The sequence below is a fragment of the Ambystoma mexicanum genome, chromosome 5p, assembly GCF_040938575.1.
Source record: "Ambystoma mexicanum isolate Mex_15411 chromosome 5p, UKY_AmexF1_1, whole genome shotgun sequence".
Lineage (NCBI taxonomy): Eukaryota > Metazoa > Chordata > Amphibia > Caudata > Ambystomatidae > Ambystoma > Ambystoma mexicanum.
Window position 1 is genome coordinate 190,573,105 of NC_090930.1, and position 12,187 is coordinate 190,585,291.

At 41.4% G+C, this 12,187-nt stretch overlaps 1 protein-coding gene across 1 annotated transcript in view; it reads left to right on the top strand.

The window, feature by feature from the left end:
• Positions 1-12,187, top strand: part of CAPN6 (calpain 6) — an 831,133-nt gene that overhangs the window by 384,748 nt on the left and 434,198 nt on the right. Inside the window, exon 3 of the mRNA XM_069612607.1 lies at positions 359-490. Coding sequence (XP_069468708.1) covers positions 359-490 — 132 coding nt within the window. The remainder of the gene's footprint in view (positions 1-358; positions 491-12,187) is intronic.

Here is a 12,187-nt window from a genome sequence, read left to right on the forward strand (position 1 = left end):
CGACCTCGGAAGGATGAAAGGCTGAGTTTGGCCCTGCCGGGATTCGAACCTGCATCAGCAGGCTCTGTACGAATGTCAAAGCGAGCGCTCTACTCGCTGTGTTATCTGACCGGCTAATGTGAATATGCATTTAGGGTGAAAAAGAAAGGGGGAACTAGAATCAGACAACTAACAGAGTGAGAACATTGCCCGAGATATTTCAGCTTCATAACCATGGTCTGGAAAGACTAGGCTCACTGCAGAGAATTCCTAGATTTGTGATGCAATTAAATGTATAAGTAGACAAGCATGTAAAGGAAGTAATTCAAACATGTATTGTTCACTGTCTTGCATAACATCAGTATTCTTTATATTTCAGGAACTGTGTGAAGATCCTCAACTTTTTGTGGATGGGGTGAGCTCCCACGACTTACACCAGGGAAGGTTGGGCAATTGCTGGTTCGTGGCCGCCTGCTCATGTTTGGCTCTTAAGAAGGCTCTCTGGCAACAGGTAATGAATGACCAATGCCTGATCTGAACTCATGTCCTATCAGGTGAAACTTTCAATGTGCTAGAAAGCCTCTGATTTTACCAATACAATAGCTGATGGTGATGCAGTCCCCTGCCACATGATTGTTTATAGTAAATACATTAAATTATTATTTAAAAAAAATATTTTTTATTATTTTTATTATTGTGATTTAGTGTATGAAACATTTCTTTCCTCCAAAAAATAGTAGGAAAGGCAATGCAGGCATGATTGTTTCCACTCATGAACTCTTCCCACAACAAATCCACACACAGATTCACCCCCAAGCCCACAGAAGAAAGTGTGACTGCCCTTAAGTCACGTAGAGCCATGCATTCACAAGAAGATACCTTACCGATTCCAGTGGTCCCTCACCACATATGCAACATTCCCTGCTTACCCATGGTACCAGCTGTCAGGCCCCCTCAATTTCTAGTGTTTTTACAGTGTTACATTTCAATTTTAGATAATCCCACATCAGGTAACTACCCAAACATTGTTGAATATGGGTGGGAATGCAAATTCTTTCCTTGATAAAGGCAACAAACTATAAGCATAATTCTTTGTGCAGAGGTTAACTAAAGACTGTTCTTGACCATACCCGAGTAAGATGGCTTTCATGGTTTTCATAAAGCACTCAAGGGATGCCTGCAATAAGTACCCAGGAGCTAATATTAACCATGTGTTTGCTATATCACACAATTTTACAAGGCTAGTACACAGCATCAAGGTAGCTCTCGACTTGAATACCTCAAGGATTACGCTTTGCAGAGAACCTACCAGAGCATTAACCAGCTTCCAGAATTAAGGGAATCAACAACGGTATATTTTACATTGAATAGGCAAGATATAATATTCCAAAAATACCATCTGAATTGCTGTGTGTACAGGAAGATGTAGAAGACTCTTCAACAAGGCTCTTTCGAGTTTACACGTCTCTTCCACCTTAACTAGCACCCCCTTCTGGGCAAAGGAACGGATACCACCCAAAGTCTCATTGGGCCTCAGTCTAACATAGTCTAAATGGATACTAAGATTTAGTTTACAATTAAGAAATATGCCCATGTACTTTTATGAAGAAACCAATTCAAGTTTGTTCCCTTAAATCTCCCAGCTTATCTTTTTTTTCTTCCTTCTCACTGAATTAAAAAACTTTATTTTGGTTTCAGAGATGTGTATAACAAGCAAGTTGTCATCAACATACTCTTTCAATGTACTGAAAGATGCTTGTAAGCCACCAGGGGTTAAATCCAGAACAGCCAGATCATCCGCGTAACCTAACCACTGTATCGGCATGAACCCTAATTTAGGAGGAGTAGCAGCAGAGTTTTTGAGCGCCGCCTCCAGATCGGAAAGGTAAAGATTGAACAACATGGGGGCTAGTATACAGCTTTGTTTAAGGACTTTTTGAGTTGGGATCCAGGAGGTAGTCCCCCATGCAGATACAATCTGATCTTAACCCTGGTCTGAGAGTATAACAAGATAATCATCCTCAACAGACAAGTAGGAATGCCCAACATCAACAGCTTACCCCACAACTTATTGCTGTCCACGGTATCAAACACGCCACTTAGATCAATATAGGCTACGTAGACTGGGAGTTTCTTAATCATCAACTCTTGTTAAATGATGGTAGACAAAGCAAGGATGTTTATTGTGGTACTAGACTTCTTCCGTAAGCCTGTCTGATTGTAGGGAATGATGTTGAGAGATTCTGCCCAGTCCTCAAGCTCTTTAAGTAAGATCATTTGTGTTTTAGTTATACATCATACCATTCTCAATAAAACAATCCATATCAGAAATGCTTTCTTCCATCTTCTTATTAATGACATTATCATGTATATAAAAACAAGAATTAACATGAGTTCTTAGAATGTTCGCTTATCAACTTAATATCGTTGATATCAAATTTGTACTCCCAATTCAACTCACCTATTTTTAGGGAATTGTCCACTACCCGATCCACTCCTTTCTTCCTGAAGATGGATGAGAAGTGGTTCACCCACTTGTCTTCTGCTACACTTGATGATTGCATTTCTAGTTGGATTTTATTCCTGTTATTTATTTTCCACCAAATAGCCCCTGCATCCTTCTGGGCTATACAGGAACTCTTTGTTCTCTTTTATATAATTTATAATTGTATAGTTCTTTAACCAATTTGCATGTTTCTGTTTAAGCAACCGTATCTTTCTTTTCTTTTCTTGCATATGCATTCCTTTCTTCATTTTTTTTATCCCAGCCCTTCAGTTTCGCGGATGCGTTTTTATGATAACATTGAAATGATTCCCCTTCCCGTCGGCAGACATATTTTACTTCCACTTCCTTACCGTTGTTAGTCTCCCTTTGAGGGTGCTAAGAGTATTAGTAATGTATTAAGGAGAGCAATAATAGTACTTCAAATACTCAGTAAGATTGCGCCACCATGTTCCTAAATCTCTGTTAGCTCTAGCAGCATTCTTACTACACTGAAGCAACGGATGTTAATGTTTTTAATTACAACCCATCGCACATTTTTCACTGCTGTTAACATGCCTCCAAACGGTCGTCCTCTTTAGTACTTTCTTGTTAAATTGGTGTCCAAAATAAACACATCAATGGTTGGGATGACATTCAACCATGTTTCTTGAATTAAGACTATGTCAAATTCTAAAAATACATTTCTCATTTAGTGTTGAGTCACATGAGTAGCAACTAAGTACTTTCATTCAATTTTATTTTTTACCAAACCCTGGGAGATTTCCAATACAGGTGGTAAGGGGCGAGGCAAGCCAGGCCCACCTCGCAGGTTCCTCCTGGTCAGACGCATGACCTGCTGCCGCCCTTGCCTGTCAATATTACACTTTAAATTATTTTTGATCTCATTGGACACACCTAAGTCTTCATAGTTCTCACCACCACCCTGTTGGTCAGGTTTGAGTATATAGGATGCAAAACCTCTTTTCAAGAAGTCGTAGTTAGCCTAGAGTTTTTAATTGGTTGAGAATGGAAGTGCACAATATACTTGCCTAGCCAAGAATCATCAAACATATCCACATATTTTAAGTCTGTTGTTGAAATCCCCTATAATTCTGGAATGGTACTTAAATGTGCAAACATCCTGGACCTATTTAATGGTAAATTGTAATCGTCTTCAAAAAGAGATTCAAATATTAAAATTGAGGGGTTGTTGTGCTCAAGGGAGGACTGGGGTGCAACGTTTTTATATTTTAGGTTCTGATCTCCTAAGGCAGTCACTGGGGGTCTCTGATTGTAACCTTTGATTTCCATTGTGTCTCCTCTTATTTTGATCACTTTCTCTTTTTGAGTCGATGTAGAGGACTCTATCACCTTGGTTGACTCTTCCTCCTCCACATTAGGACTGCCAGACATGTCACTGTTGCTTTGCTGAAGTTCTTCATCAATAGTCCTCACGCAAACCTCTTTATTTGTTTTGAAAAATCTTTTGATTCTAGTCCGTTTAAACTCCTCCACCTTCCTGCACATTCCACCTCCCCGGTCACCCCTAACTTCAAATATTTTCATACACAAAGTGGTGTGCTGCTGGTCACCACGTGTGCAGAAACTGCCATGTATTCAATAGTGTGTCCACTCGTCCACATATCTGTGGTAAAAAGGACTTTCTGGCTCTTTGGTTAATCTTCGTAAAATAACAGGATGTGGATCTAATGATATGCTGCACAACTACAAGGCCAAGAATGCTTTAGGATGTTTATTGAAGGTGTTGTGCTCCCTGTGCTCCTTGTGACTTGGAGTCATTGGCTAGCCCTAAAATTAATTATCTAATGTCCTGCTCCAGTGCGTCATGTTCAGGTTATTCATCACTGCCAATGATGCTGCCCAGGAGCTTGTTGCCAAACTGCCCGACACCTACCAAGTCCGGTAACACCAATCTACAGGGCCCTCTCTACATTAATCTTCTGTTGTTCTGTACCTTGGCTTGTACTGCTTAGTGCTCCCCGTCAATCACGAGCTGCAGCAAAGTGCATGGTGCTGCACTCATTGGAGTAACTTTGCTGAAAATGTTTGAGGGAGGCATGACATCTAAAGGAAAGGGGTCCCTGCCAAATGAAGGGGACAGGATGGTGTGCCATGGAAGTTGGGTGGGACAAACACCCTTGCCCCCCCTAAAATTACGCACATGCGTGCACTGCTTTCCAAATAACAAATATTTGTAGTGCGTGACTTCCACTTAAGAAATTACAGCGTTCAGCGTACAGCGTTCTGAATCATGATGCGGTGCTCTGTTGGTGCAAAAGAAGCATGGTTGCAGTAATTAAATAAGAGTATTTTCTATTTTCAAGACAATAATGAGACTGTATGTATCAAAGGAATATATATTCCTAAAATACATTTTATTTTATTCAAAGCCCCACGTAACATAGCTGAAATAAATACTATGAAAATCAGTTATATTTTAGTAGTAGGCAAGCAAGAAATCGAAACATGGTAAAACATGCAGAGATCCATAAAAAGGTAGGTGCGCCCCAAAAAACCTTCATCACGGGAGAAATTATAACTGATAAAAAAGGGGTGTGCATGAAGGTAATATTTATCAAATTACATAAACGTACTCCAATTTCACATATAGGGCCTCATCACGACTTGGGCGGTAACGCCGGCGCTATTAGCGCCGGCGCTATCTGCCCTACCGCCGAACCCCCCCGGCGCTAATAGCGCCAGATCATATGTTTGGCGGTAATGGTATTCCCCATTGAGCCCATTCGGGAATGCCCCAATCCCCATTGGGCTCAATGGGGAAATTTCACGCTCATACCGCCGGCGGATTTCCCGCCGGCGGTATAAGCGCGAATTTTCGGTGGATTTCGCCCCAGCTCAGAGCTGGGGTGAAATCCGCCGAAGCCCTGATTTGGCGGACCCTTAAATCCGGCAGTAATAGCGCTACCGCCGGATTTAAGGGTTCCCGCCAAAGTCGTGATGAGGCATATAGTCTGTATTATCAACAAAACATATGTTTAAATCGCATGTTCCAGAGAACACTCACATATGCAATAATATGAACAGTTCTGACGTGAAACAAACATCAAACAATAAATCAACACATCATGAAAAACATATTAAGTGCAAAATACAGCAGAAAAAAATAATAAATAACAAAGTACAATGTGCTTTCCTGTGTATTGTGATTCATTCAATATAAAACCTCATTGTCAGGTGCGCCCCTCGTATGCCATCATGGTCCCCATGAATATTTTACTTTAGCTAGGATGCAGTAACACACTGAAAGGCACTCTCTGATTTATGGAGATGCTGATTGCCTTGGATTCAGGACCTTGCTATTATAAACCTTAACCACACAGCAATGCAGCACAAAATTGGAAAACACATTATGTTCCAAGCAGCATGCGCAACAAATATGCTGTGAAAAGCATCATTCCCAACTTGAATAGTTCCACTCACTCCTATAAAATGGCTGCCACTGTAACACAGCTTTCCCTATAATGTAATGTACTCTTCCTGCAGGTCGTTGGCACCAGGGCCCTGCTAACCTGTATATTCAAGTGCTCTGTCAGAGAGCTAACGCCTGACATAGAAAGACCTGTCGTTCAGTCGTTAGTTCTTTTCTGTGTAGATCCATGACAATGCTCTGTTAGGTGGGATATCACAGACTTTTTTTTAGACCTTTCTAAACTGCCTTTTCCCTAGTAGCCAAATTAATTGCAGAAGACAGGAAATTTAATCCTGTGTCTCCCATGTTGAAGATCCTACTTTGGCTTGTGTTTGAAGCCAGGATCATGTGCAAAAAAAGCTGTATGTTATATACAGCAGTTCACCCAGTTAATCCAGTCTATTTCCAGACTAATCTTCATCTTTTTTGGGGAAACAGAAACTCTTGCAGTAAATGTAAGTAACCTTGTTTTAAGGGTTCCTAATGTCTGGAAAACCTAGAACCTAGACACAAAACATTCTTGTTCCGTGGCTCAGCCACCATGTTTCTCTGTGTTTAGCTTGGTCTTTGAGAAGAATTTAGGACGTTTCTGTTTCCCTAATAATTTCGAACATCTTCTTCTTTGGATATATTTAAGTGTGATGTAGAATAATATTTAACGTAAATGTATCTTGTTCTTGTTAATTATACTATGTTTAAGATTGTCTAAGTCTTCTATTTTAAAGTAAGTGTTTTGAGGTTTTATCTTAATCTTTTTAATGCTATAACAGTATGTTGCAATGCACTCCAGACATCTTCACTGATAAATTATGTGCTAAATAAACTTTCTTAGTAAAATAAAAATAGACATGCTAACAGTGCCAGTAAGGGAACAATCATGTTCTATATTCAATGGGCAATGAAGGAATGATAGATGTGTACACATGGCTCGGGTGAAAGTTCAAGTGCAGAGTAAGGATAGGATAAGTTATAAGCAAAAAGTGCACAAAGCGATGGGATTATGTAAAGACGCAAGAGCATAGGGCCTCATTACAAGTCCAGCAGTGATGGTAATAACCCCACTTTACTGCCACTTTCCTGCACTAGTGAACTCAGAGTTTGGAAGTGCAGTCCAGCGTATGAAGGAGGTAAATCCTCCACTTTACCTCCAGAAATGAGCGCAATTTACCATGGTGGAATTGCCGCTCCTGGTAACTCCCATGGGGTCCCACAAACTCCACCGAACCACAGTCATAATCAGGAAGCACATCTGCCAGACTGAGTGGCAATAACAGTAAATTATTTCGGCCGTCAGTCTGTGGTAGAATCACAGAATTACCCCCATCATTGTAATGACGCATAGTTTGTAAATGTAAAGAAAAAGAGAACTAAGGGAATTATGTCATGAAGCAGCCCAAACTGGAACACACAAGCATCTATAAGTGGCATTCAAAATCAGGGGGGGTAGGGGGGGGTGCTCAGGAAAGATAGCGTGGCCCCATTGTGCTGCCCGTTGCATTTGGGAGAGGCAGGTAGCTGAGGCAAGGGCCACCTGCCCGACCAAATAAAACACTTTAGGCCCTGCAAACATGTATTTTGAGTCACTCAACACTGTCTCATGTTGTATTGTCTGCCTACTATAAATAAAACACGCTGATACGGCTTCCAGAGTTTCTATGTGGCTTTTAAATGAACTGTTATCTGTAAATAAATCCATTCCTCACTCCAGATATCAGCAAAACAATCAGTGAGTAAATCAACGTTATTCTGTTTTTGTATATCTTAATTGTGTATGTAGAGTTTCTGCACTCCTACCGTCTGCCTCTCCCATGATAATGTGTAGCTATTAACCCGATGCAAGTAAGGGCTAAGCATATGCCAATGTTCCCAAGTATGGCATCAGTCTTCTCAAACTAAAGGCTTTGCCACTTTAAAAGTGTTTTATTTTCCAAAGTCAGAACTCAAAGTGCTAATTTATCTCTGACATAATTTGATTTCATGTATTTTTATTGCACATTTGACGGATCAAATCACATCTAGGTGCAGCATTTTAACATTGTAGATCAGCTAAGTGAAGATAATGCTGCATAAACCGCTAACAGGTATCACTGAAAAAGAAACATTTTCAGTGGTTTCCTAAAGACCATAAAAGAGGAGGGTTTGTGCTAAGAGAGCGATAGTGCATTCCACAGCTCAGGCCCATAGACTGAAAAACGTCCATCACCCCTAGAGGCGCAGTGAGATGATGGAATAGTTAACAAGTGCAAATGAGTTGAACGTAGAACACAGGTCTGCTGATAACGGTCAATTTCATTAGCTAGATAAGGAGGGGCCAATCCATTTAGACACTTGATTACTACCCGGGGAGGGTCAATCAGAATGTAACAAACATTCTGATTGGCCTCGCGCCGGGGGTTTAACCTCGGCCAGGATTCCTATCCTTTGTTTCCGATGGGTGGCATGGCAGCCCCTTAGCCAATGACGAGGCTCGAAATGGGGCAATCCCCTCTCTGTGCCTCCACATGGCTGGAGGCTGCCATTGTCCCTCGCCGGGGATTCAGGTATATATTGTCTTTCTTCCACCCCACTCTCTTGCCAACTATCACCTCCCCGCCCCCCTAACCCCACTTACCTTGTTTTTTCTCCTTTTTCGGGAGCGAACATGCTGGGAACACTTCTGTCTCCAGCACATCCTCCTCCGATGGCTGCCATGGAAAGTGAAAACGGACTTAAGTTCGAGGCACAATATCTTACATTTGATCCTCTAACTAACAGGCAGCCAATGCAGGGATATCTGGAATGTAGAAAGTGATGCTACTTTGGAAAGCTTACAAATAAGTATAACTGCTGCATTCTGAGCCCTCTGTAATCTATTACATTGTTTGCCTGGTACGCCTGAAATGAAGCCATTCACATAATCCAGCCTGGAATGAACTGGTGAGCCCACCACCATAGCATGATCTGTGGATGGAATATATGGGAAGGTGGGCCGGAGCAGCCTCAAATTGTAAAAAAATGGATTGTTCTATTGATCCAACCTGAAGATCACACCATAAATTTGCCTTCCAAATACAGCCTGGGTTCTTGGCCTTGGGTGTGAATGTCATAGGGAGAACAAATAAGCAAGAAGGAGTCATTGGGCTCTGTCTTGCTTGGGTTCAACTGCAACGTATTGGTCGTTATCCTTTAACCGACTTCTGTAGTACACTGTTTTATATTAAGCAGTGATTCAATAAATGTATTCACCTTCAAACAAATCTGCGTCTCATCTGCATATGAATGGTAGCACAGATCGTACTTAGTAAAAATCACCATGAGTGGTTGCATATAAATACTAAATAACAGTGGGGATAGAGAGGAGCCTTGGTGGACTCCATGAGGCACTGAAATGTACTCTGAGATGTAACGCCCCAATTTGACACATCAAAAAAGAGGGAAACCACTTTAGGGCAGATAGTCTAGCAAACATATTATCTAAGTCTATTGTATCAAACACTGCTGATGAATATAACATGATTCATCAGCAGTGAGGATAGCTCAGTGGCCGCATGCTCGCCTTGGAAACAAGACGACAAAAAGCAACATAGGTTTGATCCCCAGGTCCGTGCTTAGCAACCTCTGGGTATTAAGTGCAATATAAATACACAACTAAGACATATTCCCGTAACAGCGCCTCGATGCCCCCGGGCTGTGTGAGTGCTTCAAAAAAGCAAATTAATTTCTTTTTTATCAACAGCGTTAAGTCATCTTCGTCACAGATTTTTAGAATATCGTCCAATACCGAATTCAAAGCAGTTTCTGTTCCGTGCAAAGGATGGAAGCCTGAATGAAAGGTGTCTAAAGCTTGGGAGTTGTCCACATGAGCTTGCATTTGGAGTGTTACAACTTTCTCCAGTATTTTTGCCAGCTAGGGTAGTTCAGCAACCGGCAGGTAGTTTTGTAAGCAACGAAAATCCAGGGATGATTTATTTTAGTAAGGGGGTGACTATCGATAAGTTCAACTCTGTTGGTGCTACACCATGCTCTAAAAAGGAATTCACAAATGTTGGCATAAATGATGCAAAATGAAAAGCACGCATCCTAGCAATGCGTGCTGGAGTTGTGTCAAATATATGTGACGTAGGTTTTAAGCTCTGTAAATGCGCAAAGAACAGTGTCTGCAGTGACCAGTGAAAAGTCAAATGGTACCACCACCAGAAGCTTTGTTCCACTGGGAGGTTGTTTTTGGCTAGGGGATAGCCAGATTCATTTCTTGAATAGTTGCAATTGTATCCCTAAAAAAAATTGCTACATTCATTAACTAAATGGATAGATGGGGTTAGCCTGCAAACACCACACAATGGATTTCGAAATGTATTAATATTGACTGCAATTGTTAACTTGTTTGGTAGGTATTTAGATTTTGCTTCAAAGATAGCCTTCTTATAAAACGTAAAGGCTATTTTCACACTGTTCAGTTCATTTTTATTTCTAGTTTTCTGCAAGCCCTTTCTTTCTGCTGGTAGTTTTGTTTTAGATTTGCCAGCGTTGGAGAGTACCAATGATTAGACAGTTTTTTCCATGGTCTAAGCTGAAGCGGGGAGAATTTATCACAGATCCGTTTCAGACTTCCTTAAAATAAACATCACACGTATAGCCTTTATCACAACCTTCGGCAACAGGCACTAACTCAACCCCCGGAACCTTGGTAAACTCTTTTTTATTACATATCATATCTTTGGGATGAGTAAACGCATGTCTGACATAGCTTAATTAATTAATTTGAACAAAAATAACCTAATAAAATTATCCAACCAAGAGATGGGCAATATATCCTCATACTAACTCCAGATCCACGAAGTAAAACTAAGTCTAGGCAATGACTGTGTAAGTGGGAGGGGGATGTAGTCAGAGTCCGGAAGTCATGACTGTTTAATATGTCCCATGGCCAGGCCGAACCAGGTAAATATGGGTCATCCAGCCATGTATTAAAATCACCTAATAGCAAGATGTTATTTATTTTTATTTATTTGCATTTGTATCGCGCAATTGCAGCCCTGAGGCATTGAGGCGCTGTTACAAGAGTATGTAAGAAGTTTTGAATTACAGGTTGATGAGCGACCATGGGCCTCTTCGTTACAGTTACAGTTACAGATTATATGACATACAAAAGTGAACAACGTTGCAGACATAGAGAGAGTAACAGTAAGGTGTTTATACTTGTGAGGGTTGTACTAGATATTTAGCTATCAGTTAAAGAGCTTACTTTTGATGGCTTTGCAGAATAATTGGTGGGATTCGATCAGTCTTAGGTGAGAAGGGAGTGTGTTCCAGTGAGTGGCGGCCAGTGTAGGAAAGCTGGAGCCGCCTGCTCGGGCTTTACAAATTTTTGGGTGAGAATCATGTTAGAGTAGCCTTTCCTTAGTGGCCTCATGGCAGTGTGCCTCGTGATTCTCTGGGGTAGGCATGGGGGTGCGAGCTCATGGAGGCATTTGTTGGTGAGGGCAAGGGTTTTGAAGAAAATTCTTTCTTTGACCAGGAGGCAGTGAACCTGTCTTCTCACTTCTGAGATGTGGTCTTTTCTAGAAGTTCCTGTGGCTGCCCTGAGAGCGTTGTTTTCCACCAGCTGAAGTTTGTTGAGATTTGTTTGAGACGTTCCTATTAGGAGAGCATTGCAATAATCAAGCCTTGAGCCGATTATAGCCCTGGCAATGGTAATGCAGTTCTGGCGAGATAGGAAGGGCCTGGCTGTGTTAAGCCCTTTAGACTAGTACGCTGATGATGAGGCAATGGCATTGACCTGTCTATCTATTGTCAAATCAACGTCCAAGTAGACTCCTAGTGACTTGACTTGACTTGAAGATTGTTAGAAATCTTGATAGGAATGTTATCAATGGTAAAGGACATGTACTGCTTATCGAGGTTGCCCAGGGTCGTAGGTGACCCTATGAGCAGGAGCTCAGTTTTTTCATTATTGAGGCAGAGCCAATTGTCTGCCATCCAAGATTGGATAGTGGAGTAAATGGTGGTGAGTGTGTTCATATCAGCATCATAGTCCCCTGTGAGTGGGATGAGCACCTGCGTGTCGTCCGCATAATTAGTATACGAAATGTGCATGGCGTCAAGGATGCTGAACAAAGTCCTTGTAAAAAGGTTGTAGAGGGTAGGTGCGATGCACGATCCCTGTGGAATGCCACATTTAATGTGGCTGGGGATGGCACAGGCAGAGTCAGAGAAGACTTTCATGACTCTCTGATGAAGAAAGGAGGTGATCCAGTCACATGCTTTTGGGGAGAAGTTGGCCTCAGTAGCTA